At 33.9% G+C, this 21319-nt stretch overlaps 2 protein-coding genes across 3 annotated transcripts; one reads left to right on the top strand and one right to left on the bottom strand.

Annotated features, from left to right (window-relative positions):
• Window positions 1–983: 983 nt before the first annotated feature.
• LOC105120436 (synaptotagmin-2-like) lies at window positions 984–7424 on the top strand. Its single transcript, XM_011018627.1, has 10 exons — window positions 984–1163; window positions 1210–2206; window positions 2381–2622; window positions 3557–3575; window positions 4087–4286; window positions 4826–4935; window positions 5033–5131; window positions 6059–6482; window positions 6605–6732; window positions 7142–7424. The coding sequence occupies exons 2-9, from the start codon at window positions 1407–1409 to the stop codon at window positions 6691–6693; spliced, it is 1983 nt and encodes a 660-aa protein (XP_011016929.1). The 5' UTR covers window positions 984–1163; window positions 1210–1406; the 3' UTR covers window positions 6694–6732; window positions 7142–7424.
• A 3254-nt stretch (window positions 7425–10678) lies between these two features.
• Window positions 10679–16302, bottom strand: LOC105120424 (delta(24)-sterol reductase-like). Of its 2 annotated transcripts, XM_011018615.1 has the most exons (4): window positions 16165–16302; window positions 14272–14324; window positions 11865–13136; window positions 10679–11566 (listed from the first exon to the last, which is right to left on the bottom strand). In XM_011018615.1, the coding sequence occupies exons 3-4, from the start codon at window positions 13110–13112 to the stop codon at window positions 11123–11125; spliced, it is 1692 nt and encodes a 563-aa protein (XP_011016917.1). In that variant the 5' UTR covers window positions 13113–13136; window positions 14272–14324; window positions 16165–16302; the 3' UTR covers window positions 10679–11122. The 2 variants fall into 2 exon arrangements, with proteins under 2 accessions (XP_011016917.1, XP_011016908.1); XM_011018606.1 differs by lacking the exon at window positions 14272–14324.
• Window positions 16303–21319: the final 5017 nt, after the last annotated feature.

Below are 21319 nucleotides of genomic sequence, written 5' to 3'. Positions count from 1 at the left end.
AAAATAAAGGTAATCATAATCAATGATCCATATTTGAATACAAAGATAAACAGTGAGATGCTTGGAAGAAAAACCTAGTCTATGTCCTTTGTCCGATGCAACCCTTCATTTTAAAAAAATATTATTTGAAAATCGTATATGATAACACAACACGTTTTTATATCTCAATTGCTATTTAACATGTGTACTCCCACGGGCTGCGAGAACATGACGTGGCAGCATTTTTTTATTTTAATAAATTAATTATTTTCTTATATAAAAATATCAGGATGCCCTTTATAAACACGTGAAACAAAAAAAAAAAAGTCTTGATTTTTAACTTTTTTAAAAGGTATAATAGTATTGTTAAACAAAACAATATCCTAAGTCAGCAATTTATTTTTTTAATATTTTTAAAAAGAGTAAAAAATCCTTGGGTAACCGCTAAAAAAATCATTAAATATAGGGATAAAATTGTATTTTTAACATGCAAAAAATTAAAAAAAATAATATATATTTCTATACAACTTTTTAATGATTAATAAACCAATTATAAAGATCAAAACATTCTTAAGATCACTGTTTTTTTTTAACTCATGGGTAAAGAAATAATTATATTGTAATAATCCACCGTAAATTATATCTACCATGAAGAACACACATATTTAGAGTTTTTATTAATATTTTTATTATTCTATCACGTGACACAAATTAAAATGTATTTTGAAAACAAATAAGTATTAATTATATTTAATAATATAGTAGATGTTTTACAAAAATATCTTGTAATTAAAAATATATTATAATAATAATTTTTAATAATTTTATAAGTTTTTAATATTAAAATTATAAAAAAATATTTTATTTTATTTTTTAAAATATATATATATTTAAAAAAAAAATTAGTTTGAAAAGTAAAGCTGACAAAAAAAACTCTGTAGGCGCGTCGGCTCCGACAAGCGCGGAAAAATCCAATTAAACGCAAAAATTGCATCGTCCACGTCTTTCTAATTTTGAGAGGCCTTCAATCCTGCGTAATCAGAAAACCAGCTTTCCCTTGCCAAACCCACGAACAGAGAAAGAAACGCTGTTTCTTAATTTTATTAAAATTCAATCTCCTCTGCTAACACTTCTTCCTTTTCTTCTCCAATTTCTTTTCATGGACTTTTCATCTACGACTCTTCTCAGTTACCCCAAACTCTCTAGATTAAGATTTTATTGATTTCATTTTTCTCAGTTACCCCAAACTATCTAGATTAAGATTTTATTGATTTCATTTCCAGCTCTCCCTTTTCAATCCTTACTAGTAATAATAATAATAATAATAATATTATATATATATTAAAAAACAAAATTCTATGTTCCCAGGCAATGATCCTTTTTATGCCCTTATCATAACTGGGGCACTGATTTTTTCTGTTTTCTAAATGACTTTACAGTCTTCTCCCGCAAGCTTTAGTTCTTATCAAATTCTCCCTCACCTCTGCCCATGCAAATCCTTCCATCAAACCAAGTACCCGTCGCTTCCCTTCTCTAAAAGGAGGAGGAAAAAACTAATCACCGACCTCACACACCAAAATTTCAGAAGAAAGTTGTTGACTTTCCATGCTTGTGTCTTCCCAAACGACACCAGAAATAGCAGTGTAAACATTGATGAGATTTCACAGGGGACTAAGAGGTTTGTTTTCAAGCGAATTGCTAATGAACTGGAGACCGGCGAGCTATCCCAAGAGCCATCGATTTCGAACTTCACTGGTTTTCAAGAGGATCCTATCGTGGGAAAGCTAAGGACTCAATTGGGAGCGATACACCCGATACCATCACCTCCAATTAATAGAAATATTGTTGGGTTATTTGTGTTTTTCTTCTTTGTGGGTGTTGTTTCTGATAAGGTATGGACTTCGAGGAAGAGAGATAAAAGCAATGAGGAAGGGAAGCGTGCTGGGGCGTGGCCGCAAGTGCCCACCAGCTTTTCCTTGTTTCTGGAGAAGGATTTGCAGAGGAAAGAGTCCGTTGAGTGGGTTAATATGGTGCTAGGGAAGTTATGGAAGGTTTATAGAGGCGGGATTGAGAATTGGCTTATTGGGCTATTGCAACCTGTTATTGATGATTTGAAGAAGCCTGATTATGTTGAGAGAGTTGAAATCAAGCAATTCTCTCTAGGGGATGAGCCATTGTCCGTTAGGAACGTTGAGAGAAGAACTTCTCGCCGCGTCAATGATTTGCAGTAAGTTAGCTAGCTATTTGAAGCAGTTATGATAATGTTTCAGAATTTTTGTAATAAATTATAGTGGAAATTCAATTGTTAATCTGTAAGTGGTCGGCGGCCTTGCTGCCATAATCACTGAGATTCAGCTTTGTTAAGCAAAGTTGATTTATGTTCTCTTTTCATGATATTTAGGTATCAAATAGGTCTCAGATATACTGGTGGCGCTCGGATGCTTCTAATGCTATCGCTAAAATTTAGCATTATCCCTATCATGTTGCCAGTCAGTGTTAGAGATTTTGACATTGACGGTGAACTCTGGGTCAAACTGCGGTTGATACCAACAGAGCCATGGGTGGGAGCTGTTTCTTGGGCTTTTGTGTCACTTCCGAAGATCAAATTTGAATTGTCGCCATTTCGTTTGTTCAATCTAATGGGTAGGTCATAGATATGATCCAAAAGGAGCTATTTCATCTATTTTATTGGCCATAAAAGAACTATTTCATCCATTTTATGTCTTAATAATACTTGCATTTGGATTCATTCTGCTGTAATTCATTAAGTGGTCAAGAATAAAAGCCAGTCGATAAAATGTATTAATGCATAAATCGCTTTCTTTTCTTGTAAATGATTTGCACCTAATTCACTAAGTGGTCAAGAATAAAAGTCGCATAAGTTGCTTTCTTTTCTTGTAAATGATTTGCACCTCCCTTGTTGGCCCTGGGAGATCTAGGAGATTGTGGCATTCTGATTAATCCTACATGGATAGCTAGCCATGATACTACACTTATTGGTCATTGATGGTCTCAGTTGTGAGTATGTTATAGACCTATCTAGGGTTTTTTGAGGGCATGTTGAAACTAGAGGAGCACAGGATTAGCAATAGAAAATATCCTTCCTTGCATTCGGAGATAATTCCATGCTCTCTCCAATGATTGTAGTATTGTATTGAAGCAGATGTCAAGTCTAACACTTTTTGATGTTCAGAAATAAATAAAAAAAGAATCAGGCAATAATGAATAAAATCTGTTTTTTTTTTTTTGAGAAATAAAAAATCAATTTCAAGTGTCCATTTCCACTTAAAAATAAATGCATTTCATTGATTTGGCAAACGTGGTTGAAAGATACACAGAACATGGATTGTGTCCCATTTGCTTTCAAAGAATGCTTGTGCCTGAGTGATATGGAAACTTGACAAAAATATTGGATGATTGATAAAACTGATTTGAGATTGTGGACATACTGCCAAGCTCTTCTTTTTTAGTCCCATGTGTTTATCTCTTGTATTTTAATATCTGTATTACGATATTGGAAATTCTAACACAACCTTCTTCTTCTCTCATCTTTTATGCATGCATCGGACAACACCAGCCATTCCAGTTCTCTCATTGTAAGTGGACTTTTATCACCATCCATTTTTTAGTTCTCCACATATTATTTTTTACTGAAATATTATTGCCTCCAGACATAGTCTGTCTTTGAAAAGTCAGTCATCACAGAGCTTCAAACTTAATATGGTCAGATGACTTGGAATGCAACCAGATGGTAATTTAGGTTTTAGAAGACGTAATGTACTGTGAATGATAAAGTCTGTGCATTCTGTTCATTATTGTGTTCCCTGAAGCAAATAATTTGATGCTTTATTACAAATACACTTGCTTTGGAAACATTAAATAAGTTGGCTGAATTTAGTTGTTAGCCATCCTCTGGTTGCTAGCCAATTTATCTTCAGAGCTTGAAGCCAGTGCTCTTTTATGTGTCAGGAAGATTTTATTTTGTTTGATAATAACAACAGCAGAATGCATCAAAGTAGAAGGTCCATAATAGCTGCAGCATATTTTTTTGAGGGTTTTACTGCCTTTTCCTCCCCCTAACTTAAATGTTTCATTTCAATTTCATAGGTTTCTTAAAAAACTTCTCACTGAGGATTTGCCTCGACTGTTTGTTCGGCCAAAGAAGATTGTTTTGGATTTTCAAAATGGAAAAGCGGTTGGGCCTGTTGCAAATGAATCAGGAGAAATGCAAGAAGGAAACGAGGATTTTGTTGGAGAACTATCAGTGACTCTTGTAGATGCTCGGAAACTTTCCTATGTCTTCTTTGGTATAAATTACTTCTAGCTTCTTCAGTTTTCTTAAAATCTATCATGCATTAGACAAAAAGAAAATATAATTATTCAACACTGGTATTAGAACGAGAATTCTTGCATGCGGTTTCAAGAAGTTAAATCTTGCTCAACTGTAGGTTATTATTGAGTGCTAAGGATGTAGGCTTTAGGCTGATTTTCTCTCTCACCATCGACATAGGATTTAAGCTTCCACTTGATTTGCATCTGACACCTGTTTGGATAATTGAATAAGCACCGTTCTTTGTTTTTCTGTTAGCTAGAAAAGCTGAGGGCTGCTATAAATTTGTCTTTCAACCTATTTACAAGTACTTCAGTACTTTGTTTGTTCCAATTCTTTCACATTGTTTGTACTCTTAAACATGCATTACTACATTTTGTTGATGTTATTAGTTAGGGGTCACAATCAGAGTACTGTTGCTTCCCCTAGCCTGCTATCGGTCATGCCCCCTGATTAATTTTTATATACATTTTGTATTGCACATGCAGTACTCATTGATTCCCTGTTATTTGTCAGGTAAAACTGACCCATATGTTATTCTGAGCCTGGGAGATCAAATCATGCGTAGTAAAAAGAACAGCCAAACCACCGTGATTGGTCGTCCTGGTGAGCCAATTTGGAACCAGGTGATTCTCCATCTCCCAAGTTACATGTATTTACAAACACCTTTTGTCCTCCAGAAACATTTTTCTTGAGGTAATTGTGTTTTATGACTTTGGCTAGGATTTTCATATGCTTGTTGCAAACCCCAGGAAACAAAAATTGAACATCCAAGTGAAAGACACTCTTGGATTCACAGATTTAACTGTTGGCACTGGAGAGGTAAGCTATCTTATTCCAAAAATCTCTTCTTTTCTTTTTTGGTGAAAATACAAAGTTGTCTTCTGTGTTTTCTTTGAATGGCTCTCTTGTTTGAATGGTTGATCTCAAAGAATATAGAGGTTTTTTAATTAGACATAACCTCTACTGTGGGTTATTGTATGCATGAGATTGCATGCCTAGAAATTTTTCTCAAGCAAGCAAGATAGCATTAAATATAATGAATAAATAAAAAGTTAGCGTAGAATATTGATATTTTCATATCCAATCATATATGTTTGGTTTTGTGCTTTGTAATGATATTATAATTTCTTTTCAATTTATACTGAAATTAACAATAGTATTTATATTGAAAGAATTGATGTTAATAGTAGATTCTATTGAAGCTGCCTGCTTGTGATTGTGGTATTGGTAAAGAGAAGAAATGTGAGGTGGCTGTTGTACAAAAAAAACTTACTTTTAATGGTCTTGGTATTAGTTAATGTTTCTTTGCAGTATGGTGACATGGTGATTCCTGGGATTGGATTAATCATGGTGCTAATGGTGGTGGCAGTGGTGGCAGTGATGGCAGTTGGCTGGCATGGTGATCATGGAATGGTGGCAGTGGGGTGATATGATGGTGTGATGGTGGTCAATGTGGAGTCAGTGATTGTGGTGGTAAAGATGATCATGGTTGTGTTTTTGGAACAGTGGTCAGATAGGTGGTAATTGCAAATTTAGGACTTGATGTGTTAGGGACCATATACATAATTGTCTCTCTCTCTTTCTTTTTTTTATTCTAAGAGCTTTGTTTTTTGGCCTTCATGCTGTAATTTGTCTGCATTTATTGAGCAATTTGTGCATTCATATGAAATTTTGATTGCAATTTGTTGAAGTTACATTCTTTCGTTTCTCTTGAATATAGCTTTCTAAATTCAATAACATTTACAGGTTGATCTGGGATCTCTGCAAGATACTGTACCAACTGACAAGATTGTGGCTTTACAAGGAGGTTGGGGATTGTTCAGAAAGGCTTCTTCTGGGGAGATACTTCTTAGACTAACTTATAAAGCATATGTTGAGGATGAAGATGATGACGAGTATGAGGTGGAGCCTGTTGATACAGGTGCTTCAGATGATGAGTTGTCTGATTCTGATGACTCAAATGCTATTTATGAGCCTACAAGAAGGGATTCTTCTAATGAGCTGGATAAAGAGTCATTTATGGATGTTCTAGCAGCTTTAATTGTGAGTGAGGAATTTCAAGGAATTGTGGCATCTGAGACTGGAAATAGCAAGCTTTCAATTGATACTTCAAGTCTTAATGCTGAATCAATGCCCTCGGATAGTAATAACAGTTCTGAAGGTTCTACTGGTAATTTTTTATTGTCTCTTTATTATTCTTAACATGAACATTTCATTTGTAAAGGTACCATATATCTAAGGCTGGTTTAACTTATCTCATGATTCACTTTTTTTGAAAACTTGTTATTGCAGGATCAATCTTAGTTTGGTTTGCAGTTATTACAAGCATATTAGTTCTAATTGCTGTCACGATGGATGGTTCAAGTTTTTTCAACCCCTGACCTGACTCAATAAAACATAATATGAGCTTGTTTGATCAGGTAGTTTTGAAAACCCATTTCCACTTTGTTTCAGCTTGAATTAGAATCATAAATATAAGCTTTCTATTAAAGTCTAGAAGTCCACGAGCAAGTGCCATGACGCAATAGAATTCCACAATCCAGGGCCAAGCCAAACAAGTTCCCATATATTTGTGGCTTGGCTTGCTGTTTGTCATATGATCTTTGAAATTTTATACTTCAAAATTAGAATGCTCATTTCCATGGGGCCGCAGTTGATCCTATTTTTTCATGCAAATTATCTCGAAGTAAATGATGTAAGAAAATAGTGTGGATAAATATCAGTTCAGTTTATGTGACACCTCCTTTTTTGCACCTCTTTTTGCTTATTTGTTACTGAAGCATCTTAAACTGAATTAGACTGCTTGGTGATATAACTCTTTTTTTGCAGGTTGCAAAACAATCGCCTTCTCGCCTACCTGGGATCATTTACAAAGTTCCTTTTTTTTGTCCTCTCACTTTTTCCCCCCACAGGTCATTCTCAATGTATATTTATGGTCTTTAGCAGAGGAATATTCTGTTAGCGGCAAGAAAGTTTTGGCTCCTCCATAATTTGAGGCATTATTAGTGTTATTTTCCTTGCAGATATATTCACTGTTCACATACATGATGGCAATTCATTTGAAACCCTCTCAATAATTTTTTGTCGATGAGATAAATTGGCCTTTGATCCAGAATATTGTTGATCCAAGTTTTATTCGCTTGCGATAGACAATATAAGAAAATGTAGTTCTTATCATGTGCCAATGGAAGGAAGGAAGGAAAAAAGACAGTTGAATTGCATGGAAAACAATAAGCTTCAACTATATTATGAAGCTCGCCAGCCACCTGAACCAATCCAGGCTTCCTAGCTATATATACAAGGGAGAATTTTAATATTTCTAGCCACCATTGCTGTCACTTCCTAAAGGAGGGGTGTTTCATTAACAAAGGAGATTTTGAAAGAATAATAACATTAGTATCACTGCATTTGTTCATTTATTTCTGATGAATGAAATTACATTTAGTATTGTAAATGAGAATGGGTGTGAGCCGTTGAAATGGGCTTCGGCACCTACAAAAAAAAAAATCCCTCATCTTGGCTAATCTTAATACTAATCTTAACATTATCATCACCTACATGTTTTAAAGCTTGGGGGAATTTGTACTGCAACGTGTCTCCACCAAATGAACCGACAGCTAAGATTATCACAAGATAAGTATAAGGTTTAAAATCCTCGTGGATTCTAATTTGTTCTTAACCCGGCAATACGAGGGAACTTAGTGTTATTGATGCGTACATGTTAGTACACAAATACTCTCGGTCATGAAGGGAAAAAAAAATATAAACAAAATGAAACAAAGATTGAGTTTTGGCAACCACGACGTCTTTCATAGTAATTATAGTTGTCTCTTACATGTATTCGGTAAAAATTGAAATTAAAAGTACTGTTAATGGTTGTTTAGCCATTTCATATAATTTACCGAGTTGGTGAATACCTCAAAGCATCACTACCAAGCTCCTTCCATGGTTGCCTATACATCGTATGAGAAAATGGATTTTTGTCTTTACCATTTGTTACTATTTTCTTAAATATTAAACCTTTTTTAATGCTCAACTTGGTTGGTGCTCAAGCTGCATCTAATATGGGGTGGAAAGAGTGCTGTTTTCTTGTTTTCACTTGGCACGGTCCGTTACCTGGTGCTGTTTCCGGTGGTGATAGGCTTCCAGCTATGTCAAGACCAGTTTTTTTCTTGTTCATTGCAGCACCAAGTAGGGCAAGCTTGGCTTGGGAGTCCATAAATGGAGCTTTTGATATCAAAGATGCTCTTCTTTCTCACCCTCTTCCTGTTCACTTCTCTGGCAAGGAAATTCTTAACATGCGGAGTTAATTAGAAAATGCGGCCAAGAAAATGACAGACTTTGGCACTGTTAATTACATCATAACCACACAAACATTATTCGTTGAGATTTATAATCCTGTAGTAGGACTTGGGAGTTGCGTGCTTTCATTGAATACTAAATTAAATATATATGAATGAGGCAGGGACCATGCACCCACTAGGTTTTGGTCTTGGATTTTGTTTGATATTATGACAAAACTTTACAGCTGGTGAAAGCTTGCCTGATTTCATTGTTATGTCTACTTGTCTAGAGTTATACATGCTGATTCCCTCGAGCAAGAATTAATGGAGACCGGCGAGCTATTAATTTCTCATTTCATGGGATATTTCGATTATCTGACCCGACTAATTCTCCGAGATGGTAAATATAATCTACGCTAAGTAAAACCTTAAACTAAAGTTCACTAGCATGACTGAAATATAAAATCATTTGCAGTGGTAAATGGTATCATCAGGATTCTAATCTTGATTCTTGCAGACCGAAACTGTCTTATTCATTAATGGTGCAAAATTGGATCTTTCTTTGTTTGCTTGTGAATTTGCATAATTTAAATCTAATTTATGGCTAATTTCTTGACATGTAAAGCAGCTCTGGAGGCCTGATCTCTTCAAGAGATCCATGAGAAGTTTCAGTGTTGTGTGGTGGGCTTACTCGTTTCCATTGACAGTCGTTGCTCTCGCTTCAAGGGATTATTCAGAAGAAGCGAAAGGGAGGATCGCAAATGCTTTAATGCTTCTCCTTTCCGGGCTCGCCATCTTGGCCTCGCTTAGTTTATCTGTGTTAAACTTAAACTGCTTTTGCACGATAATGATCCAATCTCAAGTACTCTTCTCAATCAATTGCCAACAACATCAGCAGGCCCAGCAGGGCCAATAAGATTCAGCGCTTTTCGATCCCAAGCAGCTTGAAATTAAATTTCACACGCCTGTTGAACACTTGCAGAAAATGATTCTGAGATTAAAAAAAAATTACTTTCAAAGGTATATTCTATGAAGTATATAAACGTTCCATTAGAGAGACCTCACCGTATATCCCCATTTTTATAGGAAGTTTCTGATATTTTTATCTAAATAAATTAGACTAGATTTAGTTGATATGATAAAATAAAAACTTGATGTAATTGATGACTGTGTAACTGTGTAAAATATAAATAGTTGTCTCCAGTTCATCGGCTGTTAATCTATTTGCCAGAGAGGAAGAGATGTTGTCTCCTTTGGTCCCATTATCGAAGCCAAAAAGGTCATCTCACAGTCACTGGATTTATTAGAATTTTAAATCAGAAGGTAGGTACATGGATGACGAAGTTGCACACGAAAAAATGAGCCATTAGCTGTTGACCCTCCAACTAGATCCCAGCTGCTTCTTTCAGACATGATCCAGTTCTAGGTAGAATACAGCTCGAACCAACTTAGTTGTGATTTCTTCCCCAAAAACAAGTGTAGAAAATGCACTTTTAAAAGCCTGAACAATGAAAAACCCAGATTAGCGGGGGCACGTTCATGAAGTTGATGGGCGTAGCATGGAGGATCGTGGAGTTCATATATATCAATCACCATAGGAAACTATAATCTAATTAGAAACATGTCCTAATCAATAATAGATTAGGTTGTTGTGTTTTATACATGGCTGGATTTGAGAACTGCTGATCTAGTATCTGACACGTCGTTGCCCATCTCAAGCGGGACCAGGTTGGTTCAAATCAAATCAATGCTCTCTGTCCTGACAACAGGAAATGATGACGTTCTGTTCTGGCGAGACCCTTTTTATATGTTCAAGACGTTTTTTTCCACAAGTTCAGATTTTGTACTAAAAATGGGAGAAAAGTTTGACAAAGACCCAAGTCTTGAAGAGAGCAGGTATGCAGTTCTTTTCATTGATTGTCGCTCATGAATACAAGACACTGGGATCAACCCCTGTCTTGAAGAGAGCGAGCATGCAGCTCTTAATTTCTCAAAAATTGGGTCACTGTTGACATTGACTGTTCCTCATGAAAATAAGACACTAAATATCACAAGAGTTTGCTGATCACACAGAGAGAAGCTGGGGAAAAAAGGGAAAATTTTCACTTTCGGGTGAATCATCACCTCATTTATTTTCTTGTGCCAAGTACAACCCCGCTCAGTACAGCCACCACTTCATCTCAGCAATAATCTAACCTCACTCTAACTCTCCCAGCCACACTACAGTTGCCCAAAGAGAGATGTCCCTTTGCTGCAGTGTGCTAGGGGCTACAGTCTCAAGACTATCTATAACATGAGCACGCTTAGAAAATACAATACCATTAAAACAAGAGTCTAATCTAACAAGTTTAAGATCTCCGACAATAAAGCCAGCAGCAACATTCACTGGGAAAAATCAGCAACTGTAACATTCACTGGGAAAAATAAAATGCAAGCGACTCACAAGCACAGCCAGAAAACACGAGAAACAGCAAATAAAGAAATGCTACCAAACATTTCCAAAGTTCACTTCAAAATCAGTCCATTATTAAGTAGCCTCTGCATAAGCAGTCTCTAGGTGGGCTTGTTCAGCTTCCTGCACCTCCTTCTCTGTCTTCCTTCCCTTCTTGGATTTGTAGTACACGCTCATGAAGGTTCCCACAGCTCCATATTTCTTCCTGCAGTGTTCATAGAGGTCAGCATCAAACATCCTCCAAAATTTCTTTTCACTTAGCTCGGACACTGCATACTGTGGCTGGAAGCCACGGTTTTCTATCAACCAGTCCTCCATTCTACGAACAGCATCTGCACCATCAAACACCTCACCCCTCAACACAGGTCCAGGTGCATAATACACCCCGACATCAGTGTACATCTGAGCATAGGATGTGTCTCCCTGTCTCTGCTGATGCTCGAATCCTGGCTCTGGATACACCATGGTTTTTACAGGGAGCTTGAACAACCTGTGCGGACATAGCCAAAGGGGGTATACCTGGAAAATGAATAATAGTCAGATCAGAATCTAGAAACTTAATCCTTAGTCAAGTAACGCAATTTTCCACATGCAAACACCTACTATTGTCATGTTATCTCAGATATTTTCCTTACTCGAAGCCCACCGAGTTCCTGACTAAAGCTGTGATTAGACACGGTTGGTCTAAATTTCCACTCAAACCAACCATACGACTAGACTTTTAACTTTCAATAATAAACAAAGATGGGAAGTAAAATTGTCCCAAAAAAATGAAGAATATAGAAAAGGAAAAAAAAATTGAGTGGGAAAAGATTACCTCCATCTCTTGGTGGACCCATTCAAGGGCATCCCCGACCTTGTAAAGAGGAACAAGCATGTCCTGAATGACATGCATCTCATGGTAATAGTTTCTGATTGCTTCACCTTGAGTAGCCTTGAGAAGAGAAACCTTTGGAGGCATCATCCAGCCTAAGAGAAATCTAAACCACCATTGATCAGCGAATGGAAGTATAAGCTTCCCCTCCCAGTACAAACACCTTGTGTGCCTGTGATAATATTCTCTGGTTGGAATGTACTCTACAAACTCCCCTTTCTTTAGGGCTGTCTGCGCATGCTGATAGAACCACGGTTTAAACCACCAACCAACATTGTTTATCACATTTCCCTTCTTCTTGGCCTCTTCTTTGGAGGCATATCTCCCTGTCATCATCACACCTTCGGTAGAGTTATAAATCATAGTCTCCACAAAGTCTGGAACCTTCTCTGGGTTATCCTGATCTCCATCTCTGGGTGCAAACGAGTCTATATAGGCCTGTGCAAGTTCTTTCAGATTACCCACTACAGGTTTGTAGGTCAGCCTCATGTATTCTTTAACAGGAATAAGCTTGATCTCAGCAGAGACAAGAAGCCCAAGTGTTCCCTGAGACCAAGGGATGGCATAGAAAAGATCAGAGTATTCATTGTCCTTTGTAGCTCTAACAACCTGACCATTTGCCAAAACAATCTCATATGCCACAACAGTGTCGGAGAACAAGCCATAGATATGAGAGCTTCCTTCAATCCCATAACCATTAATGAGCCCACCAACAGTGAGATCATCAAGTTCTGCAACGACTGCAAGAGAAAGATTCATTGGGACACTTGCCCTGCTGATCTGACCCATATTTACAAGAGGCTCAACTCTAGCAATCATTCTCTCCTTGTCAATTTCAAGGATATTACGAAAAGCTGATAAATCAACTTCGAAGTGCCGAGCCCGTTTGTAGTCAACATTCCGCATTCCAACAGCAATCCAGGGTTTACGAGCAGTGCAGACAAGACCATCCTTTGATGGATTCCTCTCTTTAAGACGTTTCACAACTTTTTTAACATTTTCATCATGTTCCTTTTGACGCTGCTTGTAGGACTTCATCTCTGATTTGACATCCCCGAGATAAGTGAGAAAGTAAAGGGAGAAGGAGATTGGGAGAACGACAAAAATAACTAAAATCCATCGGAACTGCACAAAATAGTCCACCCACACCTTCTTCCTCTTCGGGCGCAGGGGGGCCTCAAGATCGGACATTGTGCTTCAGGAAGATGATTTTCACTGCACAAAACATGTCAAACTATAAGCATATAGAATTGCTTAAATTCAGCATCAGGCTCGAGATGAATATAAATCGAGATCACTACGGGTTCTGTGATATAAGAACAGGCAACAAAAAAGAGTTCTAAGGTTCAATAAATTCTGCAACAAAAAAAGCTCCAAGGTTCAGTAATTTCTGCATTCCACTTAATTGTGAAATTTGGAAAATAAATTAATGATATATGATGCATCAACATCGAATACTTCCATGGGCTACAAATCAGTAAAGCTCGAGCAATGGCATCCACCATGTTTAATAATCTGGAGATTATAACTATAATATAAATACTTGTATGTTCAACACTACATTGAATGATAATGAAACTAAGAGTGCTTCTTTGCGGAAGAAGACAGGGGGGAAAGGTATCAAGATCAGTGATAATTGGAAGGTTATCAGCTGTTGGTGCAGAGAAAGAAACTATTGATAAATAGCCAAGTGAAAATCCATGTTTCAAAATCTTGATGGGACGAAGGGCCAAATGCTTCATATAGATGAATCAAAACCTGAAAGAATCTAGTTTTTCAACATGCCAATGGAAGGAAACTAACGAGTTCTGATATGTACTACATGCAAGTTAGAAGATAACTAATCTAATCCAGAGGTTGACGACTTGGAAAAGGTCATGAAATATAAATCATCCATTTGCACAGGGAAATCAAGTTCCAAGGCAATTTAGTCAAACAATGTTTTTCTTTTCCATCCAAGAAAAAATATCCATGATCAACCTCAACCAAAAAGTAAGAACAGATGGCAAAAAAAATATTTAATAAGGAATTCAGGAACCTTTAACTGCAACTTTTACAAGTGACACAATGCATGCATTTGACAAAGCTGTTGCACTGGAAAAATAAAAAGCAAAGGGTTTTTGACTTCAGCAATAGGATGAATCTGAAACCAATCAGGTCTGTCCCAAAATCACAGTTGTTTAGGGACAATTGCATCTCTTAACAAAAGCATGTGACGGACTAGAAAATGTTCATCACAGAAAGTTATATTACCAAAAGTTGGAGTTAAAAACACTATACAAAACAGCAGTAGCTGACAACAAGGTCAATAGAAGCATCATGAACAAAAATAGCTAGTTTCCTAACGTACCACAATCATTGATTTTGCATCCGAAATGTAAAGCACATTGCCTAAGTGTTCAGCTACAGAAATAAGTAAATTAAATTAGTATGAACTAAGATCACCAAAACCTTAAACACCAGCAGAACATGAGTCAGTAAGAAGCCACAAAGATTTCCATTATGAAACTCCAGTAGGTTCAAAGTGTGAACAAAAAGTGCCAAAGTCTAACCAAGATAACTAAAAAAGCATGCTCTGGGTCTGCAGCATATGCCAATCTCTCCCCCATCAGAATAATCAGCCCTTATAAAATTAACTGAGTTTTCAACGAATACTCTTGGCAAATTATGCTGAAAAGCACATGCTAGCTTTGAACATGAAGAAAAATAAGATTTAACACGGAAAAAAAAAAACACAGGAGTAGCAGTCATTTAATTTGGCACAAATAGCTACTTTAGAACCATAAAAGTTACTTCTACATAACTAAAATATTACGTTGAATAAAGACTACCAGAAAAAATATCAATACTGCACAAATGCTTACAGTACAAGCACGCACATGAACCTGTCTTTACTAAGCCCTAGAAAAGGTAGAATCTCAAACTAAGAATAACAGCCAACATTAAGATCCAATACCGATGTTGCTTTGTTTAGTCGCCCAGTAAACTAAAGGGAACAGCAAGAAAGCGGCAAAATTCAGTTCGAATTAAAAATAAAGGTCAAAATTTCAGAGAAGGTCTCATCCCATTGTTCCCAAGCAAGAAAGCTCAAACCACAACGTATAGGTCAACTAAAAAAGATTCCTCATGTTTTTCCCCAATAGCCACACACACATGGGTAACAAATTTGGAAAGAAACGAAACTATGAGAAGCTAAGAAATTTGCTGACCAAAAGAGGTAACATAATCCCTGCATGCAAAATAGACATTGATGATTATTATTTTATATTTACATTGCATTTCCTCGCTGATGTGATTTGCTTAACATTCAAAACCTCACGTGCCTCCAATCCCTCTTAAAGAAGAAGGGGCAACACTGTTGAAAGTTAAAAACACCAAATCTAGAAGATCTAAAGGAACATCTAAGACTACTTAACTAGGGGTGAACAAACGGTATGTTTGGTTCGAACCTAACAGTGTTCACCCCTATGCATGAGACTACATGCCATTTGCTTACTGAAAGCCCCAAAAGGCACAGTTCTTTTAGGAAATTAAGATCTTTTTGACAGGATCAGATTAAACAAACAAACAAAACGGAAAGAAATATTGAATTGAAATGGAAATGGAAATCTTGCACTTCAAAAACACCGTTGAGTGTCAGATCCACGATCTATGAGAGCGAGTTCAACTCTGATTGTGAATTCCATCGAGCAAAATGAGGATATGATACATTAGGCACTTCCTGAAAACTCTGAAAATGACTACAATAAAGAAAGGCACCTCCACGACTAAAAGAGAGACCTGGTATCTAAGGTTCGCAGTTTTTACCTGAAATTAACCATAGTACTTAACTAACAGGAAATGCAACAGACCTACTACTAAAAACCCTCAAAATAAAAAGATTTTACAAAAAAGAAGAAGAAGAAGAAGATTGAGTAGGGGGGGAACTAATGAAGAGAAGGAGGAGGGAGGGGGTAGACTGTCCAGAAGGTTCAAATTTACTTTATTTTCTCTGCAGCCAAACAGAAATTTAACACAACCCACATGGATTACGCTCGCCAGAAACCAAAATACTTCACCGTAATTTTGTTTCAGTAAAAAGAGAACGAAAAGGTCACTTCTAACACATCACAACAAATCCATTATATCTCACTTTCCACTGAATTCCATCATATATCTAGGCAACCACACAAAAAAGAACACTGAAAAGGGAGCAAGAACCGAAAGACTTGGACAGTTTAGATGGAGAAAATTGAAAAACTACCTGAAACACAGGAAGCTCGAAATAAGCAGGAGGGAACCGGATTTTAAAGTTAGAAGCTCATGTGATAAATATAGAGACTGAAATAACTGTGGTGAGCAAAACGAGGGTGATGTTTTCTTTAATAAAATACCAAAAACAATAATATGAGAGAGAGAGAGAGAAGAAACTAGAAACAAAGAAAATGAAGATATCGAAGTCGGATCACAAAAACAACCCAATGAGATTCGCTGTCTGTCACGTTGGACTCACCATGTGATGACAGTGACAGATAATTTTTGTCGGTTTTTTTCAACATAAATAGGCATAACGAGCACATCCCGATACGATCTGTTATTTATAAATACCGTGTTGTTTTGTTTAATATTTTTATATTAAAATAATATATTTTAAAAAAATATTTGTAAAATTAATATATCAAAATAATTTAAAATATACAATAAAAAATTAATTTTAATAAAAAATTTGAATTTTTTTTAAAAGTACAATATACATCACATGAGCAAATGATGCCCAAGTAAGTTGACATGATTGATGCCAGAGCACTAAAAGCATAAAATTACATATAATATAAGCTTTTAATTCCGGTTGGTATTGGGTCAAATCATATTTTTTTTAAAGAATTAACTTTTTTAATATTTTATTATCAAAAATAATTTTGTTATGTATTTAAAAAACAATTTTTATCATAATTTGTTACACCTACTGCACTTCATGATAACAAACAGGTTTTAAATGTGAACCGTTATGCTATTATTATCCAGTTGCTTAAATAAATATCTGTGATTTTGTTAGATCTCAAACCTTCGAGGTTTGAATCATAGTTTTAAAACCTGGCCCAGCGGGTTGACCCGGGACCCGGTCGACCCGGGGCTGGAACCGGGCCTGGTTAATGAAAAAATCAGGTAAGTCATGACTCGGCGTGACCCGGCTGACCTGGTGGGTTGACCCAGAAACCCGGACAACTTGAAAAAACCCGGTCAAAAACCCGGTGGTAATCCGTTGATTTTTATTTATTTTTTTATTAAAATGATGTCTTTTTGAATTTTTTTTGAAATAGAAATTGACCCGGCTGACCCGTTTGATCCGGTCAAAATCCAGTAACCCGGTCAAAATCTGGAATTAGGGCCTTGGACCGGGTCAGTCACCGGGCCGGGTTTAAAAACTATGGTTTGAATTGACAGAGGAAAAACCATGAAATATACCGTGGGCGAAAAGATCGTAAATTTACTGCAATTCAAACCTTCGAGGTTTGAATTGACAGAGGAAAAACCATGAAATATACCGTGGGCGAAAAGATCGTAAATTTACTGCAAAAAGTGCATTATTTAATTTTTTTATTATATATTATTTTAATATTTAATATCACTCTCTTAAAGTTTTAATAGGCACGCTTATCTTTTCCTTTGAGTCTTTTTGATCATTTGATTGGTGGGTTTTTATTTTTTAAACTTGAATCATTTTAGCCTTTTTAGGTTGGGAAAACTAATTCTAGTGTGTTTGCATGGCGTTAAACGAAGAAGGAAAGTTGATTGACGGTGGACCTCGTCTTAAAAGTTAGAAGAGACGTTGGAGAGAATTTGCCTGGAATTGTGTTTTAAATATATTTTATAAAAAAATATTTTTCATTTAAAATAAAAAATTATTTTGATATATCAATATAAAAATATTATTTTAATATATTTTTAAATAAAAATTATTCTAAAAAAATTATTATACTTTAAACATTCAAGCGGGAATTTGTGGACACGGGTTGGCCTAGAAACGCTACTGATGTAGTTTTCGGATTTTAAAAGTCTCCAGATAAGAAATTTCTCCTGTAAGTTCTGCATAAAAATATTAAAAAATAAATAAAATTGATTGTGATACTCTCCTGTGGTGAAGTTATTTTCTATGGCTTGTTTTTAATAAAAATAGATGCAAGCATAATATATATAATTAAGATTTTTCACGTCTATCTATTTTTTAAAAGTAAAATCATAAAAATTAATTAATAGGACGGGATTGGATGCGCCTGCACAGTAGGATTAAGTTCATGGTCGAGGTTGACAAAAAAAAAATGTGAAAAATATGTCTAGTGTTAACCATAAAAAATTCCTATAGGTGGTAAAGTTCCTCCTCCGTGATTTGGTAGACGACATTCTGCCAATTATTATTATAATTATTATATCGAAAGCTTGGTAATCTGGGGAAATATTGTAACTTTTCACTGTTGACCATGTAGTATTTTTTTTATATGTTTTTTTAATGTATAATTTTTTATTATGATTTACTTTAAAGTTATTTTTATATTATAGTTTTTTTTGTAAAATATTGTACATTATTACAGTATTTTTTTCGCATTGTTCTTTTTAATATACAATTTTTTTTGTTTTGTTATAATTTTTTAAAAAAATATTTTTACATTGTAATTTTTCTCACAAGATACTGTAAATTATTACAGTGTTTTTCACGTAATTTTTTAAAAAACATATTGTTTTTTTTATTTATGATTTTTTTCAAAATTATTTTTATCTTGTAGTTTTCCTCATAAAACATTATGAATTGTTATAGTGTTTCTCATCATAATTTTTTTAGCATATAGTTCTTTTCTTTTTCTTTTATTTTTATGTTATGATTTTTTAAAATTATTTTTATCAATATTATTTTTTAATATTAAGCTAGTCAAGAATTTAATTTTATAATTTTTTATTTTGTTTTTCTCTTGGATTAGCATGGTTTATAGATTTATTGGGGTGACCCAAGATTACCTAGTTTATAGACTTGATGTGTTTTTTAATTGAATTTCACTTTTTTATAGTTTATTTTTTTCTTATATTGTTGAAAAAATATTTTTATATAAAAATCACTTTGTTAAATTTTATGAAGCGACAAAAATTAAATGATATAAAAAAAATCACTATTTATCCAACATTTGTTGATGGTGGATTACAATAGTAATACATTAAAAAATAATGATTGACTTAGCTTACAAGTCTCACAGGTTTTTTAAAAAAATCAGTTTTTTTTAGATGCTAGGTTAATTAAAACTTCATTTTTCGCTATTGGTTTTATTTCGTCTTTTATATGGTTATCATGATTTAAAAGATCATCTCAATATTGGGCTGATATTTAATTTTATAATCATTTATTTTTGTTAAAATGTAGTTGGATGAAAAAATAGATTAAAATGAAAATCAAATTATAATCTTGGCATGGTACACAATCCAATTTACAAGTTCTGTGTAATAGCTCGTCCTTACCTAATTCATAGGTTTAGCAAGTTACCCACCAATATGATATTTTTTGTAGTCTTTTAATTATTTTTAATTTATTAATTTATTATTTAATATTATATTGATCATAAAATAAACTACATTGTTGATTTTTGTTTGCTTTTCAGTAATAACTGTCACAAATAAGTGTCTATTTTAGACTAATATTTAATTTTATGAGTATATATTTTTATCATATAATTAAATATAAAAAAATCATTAAATCTAGTAGAGTTCATGATCTCCGTCGCAAGGAGGTGTGAAATTAATTCAATATATTATCGTTTTGGTATTTAAAAAAAAAATATTATTCTGAAGTTTTTTAAGAGTTAAAATATATTTTTATAGACCATTAAAGTTTCATTTAAAAATATAAAATAGATTAATTTAAATAAAATTAGTTTTTATATAATTTAATTAAAAAGTTGAGTTAAATAAAAAGTTGAATGGAAAGATTTTAAAATCAATCTACTTTATTATATTTAGTAACATTTTTCATATGTTTTATATTAAAAAAATTTGACCCGGAACATGTACAATGTACTAATATGATATCTAGAAGCAACAGCGTGAGATAACCAGTATTGTAGTTCTCGCAAATAAATGTGAATTTGATGGGCACGTCAGAGAGTGTATTGTATATCACTATTGTTTATTTTTTATCTATGTTTTAATTTTTTTTTTAAATTTATTTGTTTTATTATCTTGACATGCTAATATTCAAAATATTTTTAAAAAATAAATAAAAATATTATTTTACTATATTTTAAAACAAAACTCTAAATAATATTATTACTCGACACAAAGCTGTTTAGTGGAAAATAGCTAAAAAAACATCTGTAAAGGCGAGATAAAGAACAACAAGCATGAAGTGTGGACTATTTTGCATTTCATTTACCTCGGAACGAAATGATATCAGGGGTAATATAGGCCTGTATATATAATAAAATAGCTAAAAAATACTGCTATAAAGTAAGAGAATACTATTAAAATATTTTTTTAAAAATATTTTTTATCAGCATGTCTAAACAATTTAAAAAAATAATTTTTTTTTAATTTTAAACAAAAAAAATTAAAACTTGAAAGAATATAGTTTGTACAGCGTTTCTAAAACAGTTAGTCGACCTGTAACTTGATTTTTTTAAATTTAAATTACGAGATAGGATAGCACTAGGCAGTATAAAAAGCGCATAATTAAAAACTCAGAAATGATATTTAATATTAATTGATTTAAAAATACTTAATATCACTATAATGGTTTCATTTCTCAGATAATTATTGTTTTCTGGATGTAGACTCTCTAATCTTTCTCGGCCCCGGGGACTGTCAATCTAATTTGTTGTCTTGTTCAACCTTTCCTCGGAATCCCATCTTTCATTAATTGTCACTGTGCTACAGCTGGCAGTACCGCTATTCATAATGGAGTGTTTTTATTAAAGTGTCGGGTTTTCTAATTTGTTTTTAGAAATATATTAAATAATATATTTTTAATTTTTTTTTATAAATATATTATCCAATAAAAATAATCTAAAAATATAAAAAATATTAATTAAAAATAAAAAATAAAAAAACAAATAGACTCTAAAACATATATATTATCAATACAGTATTTATTTTTTATGGTATTGTTATTTTTTAAAAAATATTTTTGTTATAATTTTTTTTATGTTTTTAAATTGATTTGTTAAGAAAATATTAATGTTGTAGAAGGCAAGGGCTCACACGTGAAAAAGGTCGTGAAGTAGTAGAAACACTCAAACTTTAAGTTTAAGAAACAAACAAAGAAATTAGGTCAACTTAGATGAAAATTTTCTTTTCATGCTTTTAATTCTTGCTATGATTGACCGGTGAAAATAAGTTCATTTTAATTTTATTTTGAGATAATTTTAAGTAAGTTTTGAATA

This window comes from Populus euphratica, unplaced genomic scaffold (assembly GCF_000495115.2).
Source record: "Populus euphratica unplaced genomic scaffold, PopEup_1.0 scaffold1.1, whole genome shotgun sequence".
Lineage (NCBI taxonomy): Eukaryota > Viridiplantae > Streptophyta > Magnoliopsida > Malpighiales > Salicaceae > Populus > Populus euphratica.
This window is presented reverse-complemented; position numbering and strand designations above follow the sequence as displayed.

Bases quoted from the DNA above. Each gene is read 5' to 3' on its own strand.
- LOC105120424 (XM_011018615.1), bottom strand. From the start codon at position 13,112: ATGTCCGATCTTGAGGCCCCCCTGCGCCCGAAGAGGAAGAAGGTGTGG. The intron at 11,567-11,864 runs GTAATCTTTTCC...TTCATTTTCCAG, and splicing joins GGGTCCACCAAGAGATGGAG to GTATACCCCCTTTGGCTATG.
- LOC105120436 (XM_011018627.1), top strand. From the start codon at position 1,407: ATGACTTTACAGTCTTCTCCCGCAAGCTTTAGTTCTTATCAAATTCTC. The intron at 2,207-2,380 runs GTAAGTTAGCTA...CATGATATTTAG, and splicing joins CGCCGCGTCAATGATTTGCA to GTATCAAATAGGTCTCAGAT. The intron at 4,936-5,032 runs GTGATTCTCCAT...GACTTTGGCTAG, and splicing joins GTGAGCCAATTTGGAACCAG to GATTTTCATATGCTTGTTGC.